The 21,208-nt window shown below is 37.6% G+C and overlaps 1 protein-coding gene across 5 annotated transcripts; it reads left to right on the top strand.

Moving 5' to 3' along the window:
* Positions 1-3,247: 3,247 nt before the first annotated feature.
* Mbip (MAP3K12 binding inhibitory protein 1) lies at positions 3,248-20,501 on the top strand. Of its 5 annotated transcripts, none has more exons than NM_001399697.1 (9): positions 3,250-3,461; positions 6,759-6,878; positions 8,567-8,785; positions 8,874-8,970; positions 11,334-11,399; positions 11,679-11,771; positions 13,202-13,296; positions 18,425-18,463; positions 19,900-20,501. In NM_001399697.1, the coding sequence occupies exons 1-9, from the start codon at positions 3,333-3,335 to the stop codon at positions 20,005-20,007; spliced, it is 966 nt and encodes a 321-aa protein (NP_001386626.1). In that variant the 5' UTR covers positions 3,250-3,332; the 3' UTR covers positions 20,008-20,501. The 5 variants fall into 5 exon arrangements, with proteins under 5 accessions (XP_063118184.1, NP_001386626.1, NP_001102182.2 ...); NM_001108712.3 differs by having other exon boundaries at positions 11,679-11,831; positions 13,202-13,299; positions 19,903-20,501; NM_001399696.1 differs by having other exon boundaries at positions 11,679-11,831; positions 13,202-13,299.
* The last annotated feature ends 707 nt before the right edge of the window (positions 20,502-21,208 follow it).

The following is a 21,208-nucleotide window of genomic DNA, read 5'->3' as shown; positions in this document are numbered from 1 at the left end:
TCTGGCAAACTGTGATCTGCACATACACACACCTTCAGAAATAAGCATGTCACAATTAAAAGTTGCAAGTAATGCCGAGTAATGAGATTACGCTTATCTAATTTAGCTCTATATATTCTGTCTGAGGCACAAATAATCCTTCTGTCCAATGTGTCTACAGCATGTATGCTATTTGCCTATTATTCACTTACAGCTATCTCAGGTACCATGGCTGACACAGTATCATAGTGTTTATGTCCAACCCAGCAGTCATCCCAAAGCATAAGACTAATGCACTGGCAATCCTCACAGGCCAACCAAAAAACTGTGAAAGACTGCCTCTGAGTGAAAGAAGAAAGTTCTCAATACGGCAAGAATAAAGTCTGTACAGGCTGAGATTGCTATGATCTGTGGTAAGCATCAGCACTGCTCACTGTCTCCGGCATCCTCTGGAAATCTTGGGATATACCTGACTCAGACAGGAGGGACAACTGTACTGAGTGAGCAACTCTGTACCAGAACCTGTGCAACGATGTGAAATGGGTTAGTACTGAGAGGAACATGGTGTGTCATTCTAAGGATCTTGAATCTGAGCAGCAGGTGATGTAGAACCAGAGGCAACAACAAACATCTTTATTTAATTTTTTGCACCAGAAAAAGTAGGTTGTATTTTTTTATTCACATATTTTCAAAACCATAATAGCTTAGGTATTTTTCTGGGTGATGGACTATTTGATGGAGCTCACTATAAAGTCTTTTTTTTTTTTTTTTTTTTGGTAAGGAGATAGCCTAGATTCATTTCTAGTCTTAGTTGCTTCTTGGCATGAGATTGCAGGACAGTAGGAACTCTGTCTCTAATGCCAGCTCCAGCACACAGACTCATTTCTGCTGAGCAGCAGATTTCCAGCAACCCACTCCATAAACTGTAATTAGTTTTCTATAAAAGGACAAATTATTCCCTTTCTAAGTTTCAGTATTATAATTTTGCTATACATTAGTATCTATACATTTCTGTCTCCAATGAGCCCACGAGAATTCACATCTTTTCGTCCTAGAAAGCTTTCTACTTAAAATAGACAGTTTTATTATAAGAGAAGAAAATAAGAAAAATGTCACTGGGCATCAGAAAGGATTAGAAGATGCCATTAGACAGAACACGCAGTGCGTATTCTAAACATTATTTAAGTAAGCAATTATAAAATATAAGAGTGGGTCTGAACTTGGAATAAGAGAATTATTAGGCCGTTGAGAGATAAATCAAATGACCAGTTATTCTTATATTAGGGGTTCAAGAAATCAAGTAAGCAGCTGGCTATGGTGGCACACGCCTTAGATCCCAGCACTTGGGGGGCAGAGATAGGTGGATCTCTGAGTTTGAGGTCAGTGTGGCTCCAGGAGTTCCAGGAGAATCTCGGCTAGATACAGAAACCCTGTCTCGAAAAACAAAGACAATAGGACAACAACAAGATATCAAGTAAGATTTGGAATTTGCAGCTGGAGAAAAAACTCAGTGGTTAAGAATGCAACTGTTTGTTCTTGAAGAGGGCCAGAGTTTGACTTCAGGCACCAACGCTGGGCAGCTCACATCCCATGCCCCCTCTGGCTTCTTTGGGCAACCATGCATGAGAAGAAGCAAACATGCATGCTCGCGCACGCGCGCACACACACACACACACACACACACACACACACACACACACACCCCAAAAATAAAAATTGTGAAATGAAATGCTTAGATTTCAAAATCAGTCCTGACAAAGGAAAGGACGAGAAACACCGTAATCATTCTTGAATGTGTGGTAAAAGTCCTTTATTGAGTAAAAACATCTGATTTTCAGTACTTGGTACAGAACAAGGACTCTTAGGTTCCACATTACAATTGTCACCCATTAACAAGAGAATCAGAGACAAAGCGTGCTAACATTGAAATGAATTGTGAATTTCTATTACAGATATGAGTGACTTGAATGAGTGGGTGCTTGATTTGAGGTTTAATCTGGTGAAGATTGTATTGCCAAGCCTAAGTTTACATTTTACTGCTAACAAGGAAACAGACAAGCTTTCTCAAGATCCTGTTAAGCCCGATAATACCAGAAGTCTCTGGCTATAAGTGAATATGAGGCTCCTTAGACAGGTAAAAGGAGTTCTTTCATTTTTACTGTCCTTATCCCAGTGTTACTTAATTCCTTATTTCTTCCTTCGTTCAGTCTGCTCTCAAACTACATAGAATACCCAGTAACTTCATACTTCTACTTCCAGTAGGCTAAATGCGTTAACTATCACGAAGAAGAGTTCTAAATCTTTTGTTTGTTTGTTTGCTTGTTTGCTTGTTTTTTGAGACTGGGTTTCTCTGTGTAACCCTTGCTGTCTTGGAACTCACTTTGTAGACCAGGCTGGCTTCAAATTCAGGGATTTACCTGCCTCTGCCTCCCTAGTGCTTTGGTACTGAAGGCCTGAGCCACTGCCACCAGGCAAGTTTTAATTTTCGTTTTAAGTTTCGTCCTTTACCTCTTAAACTTGTTTTAAAATTTTAAGAGACCTCTTCATTATAAAATTATAACTTTTCAGTAAAATAAAGCTATCTAATAATATCCGATGAGTGTTGATCCAGTTTATATCTTAACGTGAGTGTGGTTACATGGAATAAGTTGGTTTATATTTTTATAAACAATTTTAGGCACCAATTTCCAGTTATTTCACCGAGAAACTGTTGCATGTCAGAACTTTGACATAACTCTGTTTTGCAGATGTAGTTATCAATGTCGTTCTATGGTAGGGAAAAGAGGCATAATGTAGCCCTTTCGTGGTTTTTTTGTTTGTTTGTTTGTTTGTTTTTGTTTTTTTTAATTCTTCGTAACAACAATCTTGTAGAGATGAAAATGTTCTGTCCAGTTACGATCATCCTGGGTATAGTTTTCAGTAATTAGAAAATTGTGAGCACTGCTCCACACTGACCCGCATTTTTTTTCCAAGACAACTCCACCCTGCCATGTTAGCAGTTTAAATTTTAATAGTGGGACCCAAATTCTAACACTTAACAGTAAGGCTCTGCCAGCATTCACGGGGAGCATCTAAGAGCTAAGTGAGTTTCTAAGGCAAAGCCGTCTACTGAAAACACCACCAGATAGTAGGTCCTGCTTAGCTCTCAACAGCACTCACTCATTCCCTCCGAGCGCGGATATCCTTGCTCTTGACTGGTCTTTGTGCACGTCTGTCACACACAGAGGGTGGGGCCTACCCTCGGGTCTAAATGAGACGCTGTAGTTTTACGTCATCTCGGTGAGACGAAATCCGCGAGGGAGGGGTCGGGGTGAGCACTCTTCGCAGTGGTTGGGGGCTGCTGTGAAGGTGTCATGGCTGCTACTGCGGAGCATAGTTCCTCGAGCAGCTGCGAGAAGAACCTAGAGCGAAGCTCCAGCCCCCTCCTCACCCGCGAGGTCCTCTGCGAAGTCTTTCGCTCCTTGCACACCCTGACAGGACAGGTAAGTGGAGGTGCGGCGGAGGTGGGGTGGGGTGGGGTGGGATGGGGTAGGGTGGGGAGCACCCTGTCCTATCCCCTTAGTTCTCTCTGAGGAGGGGGCGCGGAGCCCCCTGGCACGGTGTGTGCCGCTGGTGTGCCAAGGCCGGGCTGCCGAGACCCGGAGGAGCCCGGACCCAGATGCCTGGGACCCTGAGATGCCAGCGGCACACTAGCTGACCGAGCGTGAGTACCAAGGTCTAGAGAAAAGCGGGGTCGTGGCGCCGAACGCTTGCAGAAAATTGATACCCAAAAGATGAAGGTTAAGGAGGCTCCTGACGCTTCCTTTCGCCTCCAGTGTATTTAGAGAAATTCACTGGTTAATATGGCCTGAAACTTTTTCTAGCGCCATCTCCACTCATTCGGGGTGACTGACTGGGTTTTATTTTTTTTTTTATTTTTTCTCCCACCATTTATTGCATCTCTTACTCTTTTTACGGGGAGAGATGTATAAGGATTTCCACAATTTCATTTGTAGTATGCCTAAATTTTACTGTGAATAGCTGGATGAGTTATGTGCGGCCACTTCTAACTACATTACTGCTGTTGTGTAACTTAGCTAATTGCTCTTTACAGAAATGTCACAGTGAAACTGAATTTTAAAAACTAGGTTGCACTTTACTAGATAGTCATTCATAGTGTAAATGAGGCAATTTTTAAATAAGGAACAAAAGTACGTTTGCTTGCTTTTAGAAGTTTTGCGTCAAACATGTTTCCTGGTTTGTCTGGGGGCTGGTATAGTGCATGAAATGGACACAGCACACATATATGTCAAGGGCAGTGAGAATAGGGCATTTACCTGATTTGTGAGAATTATTTTTGAAAATCTTAGTAAGTTTATTTTGACTGGCTGAGTACTTGAGTTGTACATTCTGTTTGGTGTTATAAGGCAATTATTACTGGACTTTTAAAAGTTAAAAAATTTAAACTCTGCTTAATAAGCAATTATGAAAAAATTAATTACAGTCTTTCCTTATTAATAATATTTCAGTAGTAACATAACAGATCTTTAAATAGTTTAAAAGTTAGAGAACTTTTTGGCATGGATTTGGAACTTGTTCATTCATATACTAATGTAAAGATGAGAAAAATATTCTTGAATATTATGCTTAGAAGTTGCAAAATAATTTACATTGATAAATTATTTGAATATCTAAATTTTGCATACCAAATTTTTCAAAATTATATAAATTTATTTCAAAGGTTCAAATGGAAAAATGATTAAACTTAACTTACACCACCTGCCAAAAATGTTTAGAGAAAATGTTTTTTAACAGTAAAGAGACCTTTATACATGTGTCAAATATGATTTATTATTTATTTTAGTAATAGCATGTATTTTTAGATGCATGATTAATGATGAAAGCCATCTATGCTTAAAAAGTTGCCCCTGTGGAATGTGTCTTTTGCAACAAATTAAAAGGATTTTTAAGATATAAATTGTATTATGCCTAAGTTTATCTTAAGTATTGAATTACTAGCTCTTTTTGATCTAAAATGTAAAACTGAATTGTTAAAAAGTATTTTTTCTCCAAATGCAAAATATACTAATACTAACCTTTTTCTTCTCTCTCATTGGCCCAAATTACAAAGCTAAAGATTTTCTGTTAGTTTAAAGTAATGTGTTTCTACTGAACATACATAATTGAATAGACATTGTTAATAGTATATTAATAGAAAATCTTGAATTCCTAGTTACTGTCCCAAGAGTTATGGGGTAAAAATTCATAGACTCCACATGTTACTAGGGAATTTGCTGAATGTTTTGGATATATTTGGGGGTCATTTTTAAGTTAATTTGTTACATTATTGTTTGGTTTCCATAAAAGACCAAGTATCTTGAGTTGCCTTTGAAAGCTTCTATAATCCTTCCAAATTGACATGAAAATATGATCTAAATATTAAGATTTCTTTCCTATAATTATTTTCTCTAGAGAAGGTGATACTTTGCTTTGCTTTAAGACTTGCCTGTTTATTCCCCAAACATAAATTTGCCTTGGTCAACTATAGATCCCCTGACTGTAAATGCATGCTGATGGAGTACCTTTATACACAATAATAAATTCAGTTATCTTATTAATTAACCTTACTGTCAAATCTTAATTTAGTATAAGTTTGTCTTTGTCAGTATAGCCTGTGTAAAATTTTGTATTTCTTTATGTTTGCCAAATGTAGACTCAGATGCCTCTGGTCTCAGGCAGTAGGTCTCTATCCATTACTTATACAGTAGAGTGCTTAACAGAGGAACCTGAGATCTCTTTGGTTCCATGGACAGCGATTCATGTCTTGGTTTTTTATTCTTACAGCTCATTAAATTATATTTGAGCTCATGAAACATCTTTACTTTGTGGAAAATATGACTAAATTTTAATAAATTATTCTTACAAAATAAGTATAATTAACTTGCTTCCACTTGGATTGTGTCCAGAAAAGTTTATAGAGATTCCCTCATATTCAGTCAAATTATTACAGGTGGAAGCTTCTCCCTCTAAAATTTGACAGATTTTGATATTAATTTTATATTCAGTTCTTGGTAGTTTTCTAGATATACATTTGCCCTAATAAATCACTAGTTGATGAGAAATTTTCATGGTATGAGATATATCTTTCTAGAAAATCCTTAGGAAACATTGGGCATCCACTTTTGGCTTTGTTAACACTGCTGTGGGAAAGTACTTGTTTTTTTAACCTCAATAATTTCATAACTGATAATTAGATTTTTATTTGTAATTACTGTCATCTATCCCTATGTGTGAATAATCTTTAGTTTTAAATTTTTAATTGGTTAAATTTGAAAACAATAAGAGTGATTGAGAAGACATCAGGGTAATGACTTATTTTAGGCATGTGTTTGTGTGATACGTAACAAAGAGAATACTTTCTGGAAGGCAGTAGTTGATCTCCGTCTGTTGAATGCCTAGGATTCTGATTAGGGCAGACCTATTTTTGGATACCTTCCAAAGGTATTTAAGATATCAAAGTATCAAAAGAGGCTATGGCTTCTCAAAGATGGCCCTATTATACAGACGTAGAAACCAAATTAAAATAATAAGACATGTTTTTATCTTTTTTATTTTCAAAGCTGTGCCTTTTAGCTTTTTAAAATAGCAACTACAGAAAGCATTTTATTATGTCATTGAAACTTAGTAACTTGAGCAAAATAGGCATGCATTACTCTATAGAAATCTTATTTTTGTGATAATCCCAGATATATAGCTTAATCGTGTAATTTTTGTGATGTTGCTACTTTGCCTCTTTGAAGCTTAACCTCAGAGATGATGTGGTGAAAATTACAATCGATTGGAACAGGCTCCAGAGCCTCTCAACATCCCAGCCTGCACTGCTCCTTACTGCACTTGAACAACACGTTTTGTATTTACAGGTAAATTTCATATTAGAATGTTTACTGGATATTCAAAATAGAAATTAACTGTAGTTTAATTAGCTGGAGTATTTTTCAGTTCTACCTCAACATTCTGTTAACAATAACTGTTATTAGTAAAAGGTTGCAGAAATCCATATTGAGTCTAGGTCTGTTAATTTCACTAGTGATTGGGATAGTTATGAGAATATAGCCCAACAGACCGATGTGGGTTTGAGAGTGAATAAATGCAATTCTATTCAATTCTGGGCTTTGCTGAAAATTCAATACAGTTCATCTATGGTGGGTTATAATTAAGCAATAAGACGCGGCAGGTGTGAGTCATGCTATGATAATGATTCCATGCCTTGGGTGAGTTGGGAGGCTCATGGAGTGCTTTCAGTGGTTCAAGAAGTGGCATTATCCCAGCATGACACATCCTGGAGTGTCTATTGCAATTAAACAGTTTCAGCGTAGTTTTTAAAAAGAAAGTAATTTCTGTGACATTAATGTTTCATCTTAGTGAGTAGCCAGTCACTATTTCATCTTAATAATTTGAAATAATTTATCCTTTATTGGAAGTCAATATTGAATTATTTATCATGGTATTGTTACACTTTTAATATTTCAGCTTGAGAAACGAACAGTATTATAGCCTTGCTGCTGTTGTTGAACATCTCTGCAAGTGTAATTGATGTGAGTTAGAGCTTTTCTCTCATCAGGACAAGCAGAACTGTTTTTCCTGGTCACTTTACTGTGTCGAAGATGTTAGAAGATTTCAAAAGAGTACTTGGCATAGCAAACAATAGAAACAAAATTGTATGAAAAGATGATCAGGATATTGTTTAGAAATAATGTGTTAATTTTCAGCCCTGAATTCATTGACTTTCTGGGAACATTTAACTGTGTTTCATGATAAAAATAACAGTTAACAATTTGTCTAAAGGGCAGGTGATGAGCTATAGAACTCAAATGTGGACCATGTCAGGGTGGGGATGACGAGGAACAGTGGAAGTGAATTTCTATTATGAAGACATATTTTCCTTAAACCTACTGTAGTTGGAGTGATTTGTTTCCAGCTCTTTCTTCCTTTCTTTCTTCCTTTCTTTCCTTCCTTCTTCACTTCATGTGCATTTGCTCTTGTGAAGTTTCATTTCCTGACCCAATAAGATCCTTGCTATGTCAGAGAAGGCTGAGTGTTCACTCAGGGTAACACCTGGTATACTTCATATCCGTGCCCTCATTCATCGTGGCCCACTGTACTTTGAAGTGGAGAATCTCAGCGATGCAGTGATAATGCAGGGCTTTGCTGAGTGAGCACTGCTCTCCTGCTAAGGACGGAGAACACTCAAGCTAGTGTTCTGAATGACATGTTAATTAAGAGGCATCCAGGCCAGAGACTGAGGCTTTGATTTAGCACAAAATAAAAGATGAATGACAGAATGATTTCCTCAAAGAAAAATTTAAATGTCCTCAGGTTTTCTTTCTTGTCTTCTTTTTAAAAAATAATGTACAGCAAGCGATAAGGGCTATACAGTAGTAGAAAATAGCAAACCTGTGTGTGGTCAGACCTGCGGCGTGTCCTGTGTGCCACCAGCTTTTCATATTTAATAACTGGTAATACTCATTTATGTAGCAGCAGCTTATACAAACCTATCACTAGTTGAGATGAGTTTGAACCTGAGCAGATGTCACTGTGTTCTTTTCAGCCTTTTTTAGCAAAACTTCAGTCTTTAATTAAAGAGAATTCAACAGCTGCAGAACTAAGACAAACAGAAGCAGAGACCAAGAGTGAACTAAGAGCCAAACTTCCCACTGGGGACCTACAAGATGAAGGAAAGCTCAAAGACGATGATTTAGGGGATGTGAAAAAGACACAAATCCATTTTGATCCAGAAGTAGTTCAAATAAAGGCTGGAAAAGCGGAAGTAAGTTTGGGCTGGTACAAGGATCAGGGTAATATTACTTTTAAAAGTTCTGTTATGTTTAGATTGTTAAATTATTTGTTGTTTATAGATTGACAGACGAATATCTGCATTTATTGAGAGAAAACAAGCTGAAATCAATGAAAACAACGTCAGGGAATTTTGCAATGTTATTGATTGTAATCAAGGTAACTAGAAGTTTTTTTAAATAGAATTTTAAACATTTTGACAACTGATGTAATATTTTGTTTTAAAAATGCATAACAAAAACAAGATTCAGTCTTACAGGTTTTTAGTTGGTAATTAAGGCAGTAGAATTTTCCTTTATTTAGTGACGGGCCCTGTTGCCAAGCTGATTTTCATTTTGGTTACACAAAACATCAAGTGAAGGCCGAACTCTAGAGACAGATATTTACCACAAGTCCGAGAAGATCAAAGTTTCTTTAGAGAATGAAGGTGAAATGTTGGATGACAGAGTTGTTTAGATTTGCTGTTAGGAGAAGACAAAGGATTATGAACTTGAGGTCTGTAAATGTACCTGTGAAATTATGTTAATTCAGTGAGCCTAGTAGCAGTAATAGCATTCCTCAGGAGGGAGCAGTTTTCTCTTTACTCCTGAGTTTCATGATGCACCCAGCTTGTCACGAAGACCTGTGGAGCCCTAGGCCTTTCCCTTTTTCACATCGCATACCTTTGCTGTTTCTCCTCAGTCTCCTTGTCCTCTTCACTTGATGCTACAGTGTTTCCAGGTCTGCAGTATACCTACAGAATACCATATACTGTGTAGATTGCCATAGATCATAATCAGTTATCCTTGTAAAAAATTATGGAGAAAGGTTTGTAATTGGGCTGAACGTCTTATTGCCATTAATATCTCTTAGTGATTATAAACATAAAATTGCCCATTGAACCTGGAAGTGACTCAGAATCACATTGATATGTGATGCTCTTAACATAATAATGTGGGCTCACTGCAGATGCTAAGTTAAACTCTTCTACTGTTAACTTGTGTGGATCTCTAGACTTAGCTCTTTATAGCAGGTGTAGCAGTGGCAGAATCTCAGGTGTGGCAATCCAGTTGTACGCACTTCAAGAAAAGAGTTTGCTGAGGGAGCAAGGACATGTGTCACTAATGTTACTCCTCTCTTCCTTCTGCTAACTCCATTATTATAAACCACCAGGGGATAGACGTTGACAAGAACTGAAATGCTCAGCAGGATTCCTTAGCCCATTCAGTCCCTTGCTGGCTCAAAACAGTGCTGCCTGAGTTGCTGTGGAGAGGGACTGGCACTCATGCATTCCCTGTCCCCACACTGCCACATTGCTCTCTGATGGCTCTGTGCATTTGGAATAGAGCCCTGGAATGGATGATAGCTTTTTAAAAAAATCCTTAGACCAATGAAAGAATAGAAAGAGTAAAGACGTCTAGACCCGTTGAAGATATTTTGAGGTGTTTCCAAGGAAAAGAAAATGAGTGTTTAATCTTTAAATATAAAAGATCAAGTAGGTTTGCAATTTTATTTATAGTTCAATTTATCACAGATCCGTTAAAACTTAAACTTAAGAAATATATTTTTGTGTTTAAATACATGTATTGGTGTTTTTTTATAAGACCTTTAAGTTGGTGTAAGAAAAAAATTGATTTTAAAAAAATCAAATTTTGTGAAATAACAAAGGACTTAAATTCATTTTACATCCTTTTTTTTTACAAAGTAATATGAGAATTTAACAAAAAATTTACAGCCAATGTATAGCTTTACTGTTACTTCAAGCATTAATCTGTATTTCTATGTTACTATATTATATAATGTGTTCATGTATAACAATTATGCTAATATTTAATAGTATAGATTATATTAACATATGTCTAATTTTTTATAAATTATTTGTTGATACATAATTTGGAAGAAATTGTAGTTTTCACCTTGCTACAATTATTAGAAACATTTTTACAACATATTTTTCCCAAAAATCACAGTTTTTAAAAAGTAGGATTAAAAGGAGTAGATGCCTTTTCCTTAGTAATTTTCAAGTTCGTGTTGTACTTGAGGTTTCATTGTATATTGTACTTAAGGTTTCAGGGTCTTTTTTAAATGTAGAGTTCTAAGATAAAAATGTATAAAATATACAATTAATCCTTCTGTTACATGATCATGTTATTTAGTAATAACAAGTACACTGAAAAACTTAAGATAATTTGGTAAATTGGGTTCTATTTGTGTGATAGAGTTAGAGTATGGTGCTATATAATATATGAATTATATAATGGTTCTTAGTAATAACTAATTTTCATTAAAGATTATCAGAAGTTATGCCACTTAATGGTAATAGTTTTTATATGTAAATCTGAACATTAACGAAAAATATTACATGTGGTCCAATTTGAGGATAAAGTTCACCCAAAGTATTTCTGTATGTCACTGTAATGTAATTATTACTTTGACTTGAAATTTTCTTATGAGTAAAATGTGAATTATTAAAAGTTTATCATAATCTTGTACATTTGTAATTAAGAATAAATTTAAACTAAATGTATCCAAATTCTCCCTAGAAAATAGTTGTGCAAGAACTGATGCTGTCTTTACCCCTTATCCTGGATTTAAAAGTCATGTAAAGGGTAAGTGGCCACCGTTCAGTGCCCCTCTCTCTTTCTGGCAGATGTTTGTTATAGCCTCTTAGCAATATGGAATAGGAGTGCCTTTCTCATCTAAACGTTCTTCTAAAACAAAAGTGGTGACTTTTCTTTTCTTTTTCTTTTCTTTTTTTTTTTTTTTTTTTTTTTTTTGAGCTTGGGCTTTGCTGATCTTCATGGAAAGAATATAAAGTTCTATTGAGGAGAGAGAATTTCTGTTCTTGAAACATAAATTTACATAGGCTTAAAAGTTTCTTAACTTAGTTTCTAGAGTTGTGAATACATATGGACCTCAGACTAGACCTGAAGGAATTGCAGGGTCAGGTCACAAACCCACGGGCATGCTTCGAGATTGTGGTAATCAGGCGGTGGAAGAACGACTCCAGAATATTGAGGCTCACTTGCGATTGCAGACAGGTAAGCGGAGAGCTGGGTCATGTTCTGTGGTATGTCTTTGCAAGTCTTAGGGAAATTAGATTCCTTTAGCTTCCAGATTTTCCTTGAACATTCACTGTAAAGCCATCATTCTAGGTACATAAAGCAGCCAAAGGATCTGTAAGGTTCTTGGTGCTTAGGCTTTTTATCCTTATACTTCTTGCCACTTGGGAAACAAATTCCAAATAGATTCTCTTAGCCTCGTTATTGAAGTTACAACAGAAAATGAATGTAATATTTTACCATGGCCAATTTTGGAACTTGTATAGCTACCTCTAATTATTATTAGCCACCAACTACAAAATATAGATAATTGTGGTCCTGGTCCCCAGTGCACTCACTGACAATATAAATGAATAAGTGCATAGGGAAAATGAACCTATATTTATTGAACAGTACTGTTTGTCAGTGTGAACGTGTCGTGCCTATGCCAGTGTGGTATTTAATAGTACCCTGTGGAGGTGATGGTGCTGTCCCTATTGGAAGGATAGTAATTTGCCCAGGACATTGTAGGAAGTGACAAGTGGGAAACAAGCACAAGTCTCATTCATTTAGTTAGCGGGGTCTTGATTCTCCTCCTAATGCCTCTAGATGTTCCTCCTAGAGCTCACTCTTTATCCTGTAGCCAAAGCGCAGTTTTTCAGGCTCATATATGATACTGCTTCTACCTAGGTAAAAGTTCTTCAATAGTTGTCTGTTGCTCTCATACACATAGCAAACTCACTACTTACCCAGAGAGACTGGTGCTCTAGGCCGGGGGGTGGGAGGGTGGGGGGTGAGGGGGTCTGCGTGTGAAGCTTGAAGGAGTAGAAAGATTCTGAATATAGTAGTGAGCTTGGTGTCTGTGTATCTTTAATACACCATGCCCTCCTCTATAACAGTGATGGGGAAAGCCCCTTTAAACAGTATTCCAGGTCAAAGGAAAAAGGATAGCATGCTAGAAGAACTAGAAGCTGAAGAAAATGATAGGACATAGCATAGCCATCAAGTGGAACGGTTGTCTTTCACTGCATGATTTCCCTTCCAGTAACTACCAACACCTATTAGAAACTAGTCAGTATCTCAGAAAGTGAATCTCACAGACAACCCTGCAGCAACGTGGGAGGCAGAGGTAGTATTTAGAAAGCAGAAGTCTATAATTTGTCTCAAAGGATGCAGAGTAAAACTATGAGCTAAGGGTGAAGCCGTGAGCTAAGGATTTCAATCGATTTTGCTTTCATCTGCTTATTTTCTTAAGTTTTAAGTGCTTTTTGTTCTTATATACACATGTATTTGCATGATATTTTAAAAATAAAAATGGTAAGAAAACAGAACTATTAAGATTTCAGCATTTTTTTTTCCTATGTATTTAGGAGGCCCAGTACCAAGAGACATCTATCAGAGAATTAAAAAACTTGAAGATAAAATCCTTGAATTGGAGGGCATCTCTCCTGAATACTTTCAATCTGTAGTAAGTATTAATGTCTTCTAAAAGCAAAGTGTTCTTTTAAAGATTTTTGTTATGTAATAGTGCACTCATTGATCCACGTGTGTAAGAAACACTTTTAAAATTAAGAGATAGAGGAACTCAGTACTATGGAGGTGATTATCTGCCTCTTAAGAATTTTGATTCTGAATATTTTCAGTGTAGGAGCACTTGTCCTCACCTATGGAAATTCTGCCATCTTCATGGTATCATAACTCAGCCTTTGGTGGTCTAGCCTGTGACTCTAGCTGCTGTCTTGTGAAATAGCACTGGTTCTTTGTCTGGATGGTCTGTCCCTCCAGACTGTTTTACTCAGCACATAAGTAGCTGAACAGGCCATCCCTTGTTCTCTCACCCATTTCTCTTAGACTTTAGACTGGCCTGGGTCTGTATAATTCCTCCACTCTTGTTCTTCGTTCATTCATTCATCCTTAACCCCCTTTCTCAAGAAGACTGAGAAGCTCTTTTCCTAACAATTACCTTCTTTGGCACATCAGTGTTTCAGAAAATTCTTGAGTTCACTCTGTTTTCCCACCATCTTCTGACGAGGTGCTTCTCTTCTTGTTTTGCTGTGTTTGTTTGATTGTTTGTTTATGTTCTGAGACAGGATCTCACTATACAATTCATAGCTTGAACTCTCAATTCTTTTGTCAGCTTTTTTTCAAAGTTTACTAACAAACCATCAGCTGTGCCCCTTTCATTTATTTACTTATTCACTTGATGTCTACTCCATTCTGTGTGTCCCAAGATGAACTGTGGAGAGGTTCAAAGGAGAGCAAGAAACAGATATGGAGCCAGGAGTGGTGGTACTCACCTTTAATCCCAGCACTCAGGAGGTAGAGGCAGGTAGATCTCTGAGTTTGAGGCTAGCGTGGTCTACAAAGTGAGTTTCGGGACAGCCAGAGCTACACAGGACAGGGAAACCCAGTCTCAACAAAGCTAAAGAAAGGAAAAGAAAAGAAAGAGGTGTGGAAACATAAGTGATAGGTTCTCTAGTACGAGCAAGTAGTGTGGAAGCGTATTATATTTAATGTATATCGTGATTCAAAATTAGTCTTTAGGAATACTAATAAAGATAATATCTTTTAAATAAACTAGTACACTACAGCCTTAAACATTTTAAACTGCTATCGTAAAACATTTCCATGTTCAATGGTCAGATTTTTAAAATAATTACATTAAAAGATTACATTACAACACATGCTGGGCAGTGGTGTCACATGCCTTTAATCCTAGTGCTTGGGAGGCAGAAACAGGCTGATCTCTGAGTTTGAGGCCAGTCTGGTATAGAGTGAGCTCCAGGATAGCTACACAGAAACCCTGTCTCCAAACACAAAAGATGCAATACATATTGATGCTTTTCATAATTTTCTGCTTTTTTTATAATAGCTTATTAGGGAGTTTGTTTTTTAACAAATGGAAAGGATTTTAGTTCTCATTTTGTTCCATGAGTCAAATATAATTTTTTTCCTGTTAACTTTTACCTTTTTATATGGTATGCTGTAGTGATATTCAGGATAGCCAACCTTTTTCCAATTTCTAGGAGAGTCTACAAGGTTAGAATTCATCTACATGAAAGTAAAATCTTTTCATAGTTCAGAAGTTGTTTCCAACAAAAGATCAGTCCTTAAGACGTAGAAGGGCTCAATGTTTCCTCACATCCTAAGCAGAGAAGCTCGAGTTTAGTCCACGTTACTCTCCAGATAGAAGGGCATGCAGACTTCTCAGTCCTCGATGTGAAGATAACCCGTGATCCGCTTTGCTCCAGTGCGGTGTGGCTAGAGAGGACTCACTCTGTTATGGAATGTCAGCATAACTCTATCCTTTGCCTTAGGCCATGTCTGTGCATAAGTCTACAGGACAGTTAGTCTACAGGCGTGAACCTCTCCAGTTCTGTGTTAGCAACTTGCATGTCATCTCTAGTACTAATCCGTTGGATTTCTTTTATTCAGAGACATACTTTTAAAGATCTAGAAGTCCTTCTTTTACAAAGCACCATGGTATCCTAACTTGTTGTCCACTCTCCTTTTGTGAATGCATAAGTCACCTGGCTGATGTCGTCTGTTTCTCACTCTTCTTCCAGTGCTGCTGTGGAGTCAGCCAGCCTCATGTCTTAGTGTTGCACACAGTTAGTTCGCACTCTCTGGGCTTCAGCCAGCTCCTTAGCACAGAGTTTCTCAACTGCCTTAAGTATGGCTCATATAATTTAGAAACTTATTTGCTATTCCTGCCTTCATACCTTCCTCTACCTCTACATTGACATTCCCCTGAAAAAGATCACCCCTCCAGATCAATGACGGAATCATTTCACTAACCAGAAACTGGACTTTTCCTTGCTCTCTTCTCAATCTAACCACCAACAGCTGTCAGTTTTCTGTTGTACTGTTTGTTCTGTCCTGTCCTGTCCCTATCTCAGGATCTTACTTTATAGCTAAGCTAGTCCAGCACTGTCTCCTCATTCTTAGTTGATCTCCAGCTAAAATAATCTTTCCAAATACTGTTACAAGTCACTTCCCTGCCAAATATTTTCAATGAATCCCTGCCTGTAAAAGATAAAAAAAAGCTCCTGGATTGAAGTTTCTGTACAATTTGGTGAGTTCTACTTATGTAGAACAGATCCACAATAAACTAAAAATCCAAAGGGTATGGTTGTGGCAGTCTTGTTCTTTCATTAACTAAGTCCATACTAAGAGTCTGAGACTTGGAGTGTAGTTCTCACTGGAGAATCTGCTACAGCCACACTGTCTAATGACATCAGTTCTATTGTTAACAAGAACTGGACTAGGTAAGAAGCTGACCTTTAACCCTGCATGGCTGGTGCTTAGGTAGTGGACTTGGGAAAGTATGTAACTCTTGCTCCAAAGCAATGTCTAGATGCAACTCCTGTTTTTAAGGGATGTGTCAGTGGAAGAGAATGCTAAATTAGGCCAAATTCATACTGTATGTTCAGACTGTGTGATAGTGTTTGCTAGACCTGAGCCATGAACGAAAGTTAGATCTGGTGGAAACTTAGGTAAATACAGGTTCCTGTCTATAATGTTAGGAGGCTCCAGTGGGAGAGAGACTGGAGTCAAGGAATTGAGTTTAAATAGTATGTCATTGTTCATGCTAGAAAGACGTGCAGGTCTAAATTGTAGCAGAGAAAATATATTACACATAGAAAATTAGCTGCCCTTTACAGCTGGTTAGCAGAAGGTGGCTTGTAGGAGGCAGCCTCCTTGCCTCTGGGTTGCCTTAATGCACAAGCTGTATTGTGCAGAGATAGGATCAACTTTGATTAGGACAACAGGCTTTCTAAAGTGAGCTGTGAGTTACCTGCTAGTGTGAAATACAATGAAGAGACATTTGTAGATTATCTGTGTGACTGCTTTTGCTGGTTTGGTGAACTCCTAAATATTTTCTTTCAAGTGTCAAAACTTCGTTAAAATGTTTACCTTTATACATAGATAGCTTCATACCCTAAAAAAAAAAAAATCCATATACTATAGTGTATCTAAATGTTCTTGTGAAATAATTGTATTCAAACCTAAAATAAGCCCCAAAGACTCAGTTCACTGTTTTGGTTTTTTTTTTTTTTTTTTTTTTTTTGGTTTTTAAGTCATTGATCCTTGATCCACTGTGTACCTGTTCTCATTCTGGGTTTTGTTTGTTTTTTTTTTTTTTTTTGGTTTTTTTTTTTTTTTTTTTTGGTTTTATGATGATGATGTGATCATTTGTGGCATAGAACTATTGGTATTCCATTGATTACACTGTTGGCATCTCAAGGGAAAGTGTTTCAATGAGTATCTAAAAAAGCTACTTTTTAGGTAGGTAAGAGTCTGCACAGTGGACAGGTTTAAGTTAAGCTCCACCTGTCCATGTGGCCCACCGTAGCTACCTAGCTCAGCTTGGCAAAGAGGAGCATACTTATCTGAGCTCTATTATTCCAAGTCTAGTAATTCTAGCGCTGAATGACTGCTATTTAATACAGCCACTCGTATGAGGCATTAGGTGGTATCTAGACATGAAAGAGAATCTGAGTTTTAATTTCTTCTGAATCTTTGTGGTCATATATGTTCATTAAAAGTTCTTTCATGTACATACATTATGTGTTTTTCTTTTTTTTTTTTTTGTTTTTTGGGTTTTTGTTTTGTTTTTGTCAGATCTGTTCCATTAGTAATTGGACACCCAATAACTTCATTACATCACAGCTCAAAACACTGAGGAGTTTGTCTCTGTAAGCCCTGTCAGCTTGAGGAGAATCTAACATTCAGGCTAGTGTGCCTGTACACACACCACCAGGGATTGAATCCAGGGCTGGGCAAGTGTTTTACCAGTCTGCGATCTATTTAGCCCCACTGCAAGAAAATGAATTTAAATGGAAATTATAAAAAATGAGAACACAGTCTTCAGAGTGATGTAGCTGCAAAGTCAAGACTTGAATTCTTGCTCCTCTTGGGTCTATCTAGTGTTGGCTTCTTCCACTGATACATGGCAAGGCTACTATAAATTTTAGGTATTTTAGCCACATACAGCAGTGTCCCAGAGGAACCTTTGTTTTCTCACAAGAGAAGTTGGCAGAAAATTTCTCCTTAATCCCAGCAGACCCTCCTTACTCATTGGCTACAGTTAGGCTATGTGCATGTCAATTTCTAAACAAGAACATTGGGGTGGGGTAGGCACTGCCTTGAGTCACACAGAGGGCACATAGAGCTGCTTGCTTAGACTGGCACAGTGCCTTCCATGGTCAAAGATACCTGTTGCACATATGCACGTGTTATGTATGTGTTTACCTCTTACTTCAGTATGCCAAGTACCTTTTGCATCTATCCATTGTTGCTTCTCTTGGTCAGTTTCCCAGATGGGAGGGTTCCCAAGAGCTATTACTCAGATTATGAGAAGCTGGTAACTAATGAAGTAGGTATTTGCCAGAGAGGAGCTTGCTGTTACACTGTTATATACTATTTGTAACAATACCCTCCTCTGTGGGTAACTTTGTAGACTATGCTTCCTGATTTTAGAACTGTTTGGGGTTCACAAAGGCTTTCCATGTATCTATTACACAGTCTTCTACAAAGGGAGTAATGCTGATGTGTCCTAAATAGTCATTATTTTGTTACTTTTATACTAGAACTTTTCTGGAAAAAGAAGAAAAGTCCAACCACCTCAAGTAAGTCATTTTGTCTTCCTTTAGACTTCAGAAATAGATTAATGAGTTTTATACTTTATTAACAAATATGTCTACTCTTGTTGCTTTTAGTCATACCTTGGCAGACTTTAGGTTGAATTAGGGAAGCCATTTTATTTTAAGACCATAGAATGATTTCAACAGGCTAATGAAATACAAAAATCTTCACCTTGTTTTTAATAAAATATTGGGTTAGAAAACATTTAAGTGCCCATATAACTTTAGTCTCCTCCCACCTTGCCTTTTATGAGCACTACTAATTAGTGTTATCTAAATCAAAAAGAGGTGACATCGTGTCTGGGGAGATGGCTTAATGAGCAGAGGATTATATAACATTCAAGAAAACCTGAGTTCTGATCCATGGCATCTGCTTCAAAAGCAGAGCATAGCGGTGTGGTTCTGTTACCTCAGCACTGGGAGACAGCAGCTTACGGGGCAGCTGTCTAACCAGTGGGCTCCAGGTTCACTGAGACTGTCTCAGAAAGTGTGATAGGGAACAGTTGCGGAAGATAGCCACTGTTAGTCTCTGACCACCATAGGTATATGTATCCACAAACACATACTCTGTGCTCCCCTCCCCGCCACACCCATACACAAATGCTAATTACAGCGTAGCTCTCTGTCCAAAATACTTAATTAGTTGAATTAAAATAGTATAATTTTATGTCTTAATGATGTAAATTAGAGTTGGGGAAAACTTTTAAAATTTGCTATTTTTTTTAAATAGTATGTTGCTACTGGGTGTGGTGGTATATACCTGTAATCGTAGTACTCTGGAGGATGAGATAAAAGGGTCAGAAGTCCAGCCCTGCACTATATATGCAATATATATATAGTAAAGCCCTGTCTCAGCATGCCATGTCTCTCAAAGTAGCTTATTACATACTTATGTACAATTTTGAGTCATTTTTTGAGAGTAGTCTTTGTTTCAGAGATTAGTTGGTCCCTCAGAAGGAAAGTTCTAGGTATTTTAGGCATCTAAGCTAATCCTCCAGTGCTTTTTTTTTTTTTTTTTTTTTTGCTGTAGATTATGAGTCATTGGGGTTTTGTTTTGTTTTTTAAAAAAGCTTTTATTGGTATTTCAAAGCTCAGAAACTCCAGGAAAGCTTTGTCACTAGGGAGGAGACTCAGGTCAATATGGCACTATGTTATATATGCATTAGTTCTGTGTTGCTAGGATGAAATCCAGGGCTTCCCATGCGTCAAGCAAATGCCCTGACATATGGTTACAGCCCAGAAAAAAAATAGAAGCCTTGTTAGTTTATACCTCTAAATTATGGCACAGTCACCACACACAGCTTTCAGTCTCAAAACTACTATACAGTAATGTGCTGCTGAATAGTTAGGTATTTATAGTTCACTTAGCACTTTATCTGCCTTAAGAAACTTAAGTCTTATTCAGCAATTTGTGTCTCCAGCAGAACTATTCACTGGCTGAACTGGATGAGAAAATTAGTGCTCTCAAACGAGCCCTGCTCAGAAAGTCGAGAGAAGCAGACTCCATGGCCTCTCACCACCTCCCGTGAGACCACACTGTCACGTTGCTTCCCTTTAAGATGCGAGTGCGTGTACCTTACAAATGCTTAACTATTTGCAATGTATTCATCAACATAACCTTGTCTGGAAAGTCAAGGTTTACTTTTGCATGAGACTGGCCGACAGCAAATAATCAAATATTGCAGTGTTTGGAAATGATATAACCCTTGACCATAGCACTGTTGGAATTTGTTTCCTTCTGTTTTAAAGGAGGCATTTTGGATAGTACAAAACTTAATTTGAAAGAACTTCTTTTGGTGGACCACCAGAGATTTTTTATTTTGATAGTTGTATTTAAAAGGACTTTATATTTGTAACATTGATTAACCAATTTTTTTTTTCAGTTTATATCAGTACTTTGTACATAGTGGGCATTTAACAAAATTTATTGACAGTAAAACAAAAGCTGACAAATGCATGTGTATAAACTTTCTTTCATGTCTTTCTTATTGTAAATAAACACTTGACCAGTTTTATCATCTTGGCTGTGGGCCTTGAGCAGGTTAATCTCTGTGCCCTGATTTGCTGATCTGTAAAGGGAATGATGGGAGAGCCTCCTTCATCAGTGCTGTGAGGAACAGTGAGCGCAGCGAGGTTGGCCTGAGGAGTGACATGGAAACGGTAACGCTTGTGTGTGATGCATATTGGTCTGGGCACAGTAAAGCCTCCACAGAGCAGTCCCGTGGCCACATCTGGAAACAGCACGTAAAAGATGCAGTCTTACCAAGCAGCTGTTTGAGAATTGTTTGAATGAAAAAACTAGAAATTTACCTTGGATCACCAGTAAAGGAGAAGAGGTTAGAAAGGATCAGGAGTCTGGAGCGTGACTAGAGGAGACGTAGATAAGCATCGTCAGTTAGAGCCGCTCTGACTCAGTGATTCTGACTCACTACTGGCTGGGTTCTGCTCTCCCTCAGCACGTCTTCTCCCTCTTGGCTCTGTTTTTACGACATTTACACAGTCAAGAGAGTCTCTCTACTGTTTTTTCCAGCCCTCTCGACTTGGAGAGTGATAAAAGCCTCTACATTTTTTGTTTCCCCATATGAACTGATAGTAAAGTTCTCTTCTGTCTCTATGACTGCAACCACTTCTAGTGATCTGTGATCAGCTTTAGTGCACTTAGCTCTGAGAACCTCAGCTCCAAGAACCACTGCTTCCTGTCAAGTCTGGAACCTGCTGGAGCCAGGGTTG

Source organism: Rattus norvegicus, chromosome 6, assembly GCF_036323735.1.
Source record: "Rattus norvegicus strain BN/NHsdMcwi chromosome 6, GRCr8, whole genome shotgun sequence".
NCBI classification, from domain to species: domain Eukaryota; kingdom Metazoa; phylum Chordata; class Mammalia; order Rodentia; family Muridae; genus Rattus; species Rattus norvegicus.
The sequence above is the reverse complement of the archived record's forward strand: the minus strand, read 5'-3'. Positions and strand labels throughout refer to the sequence as shown.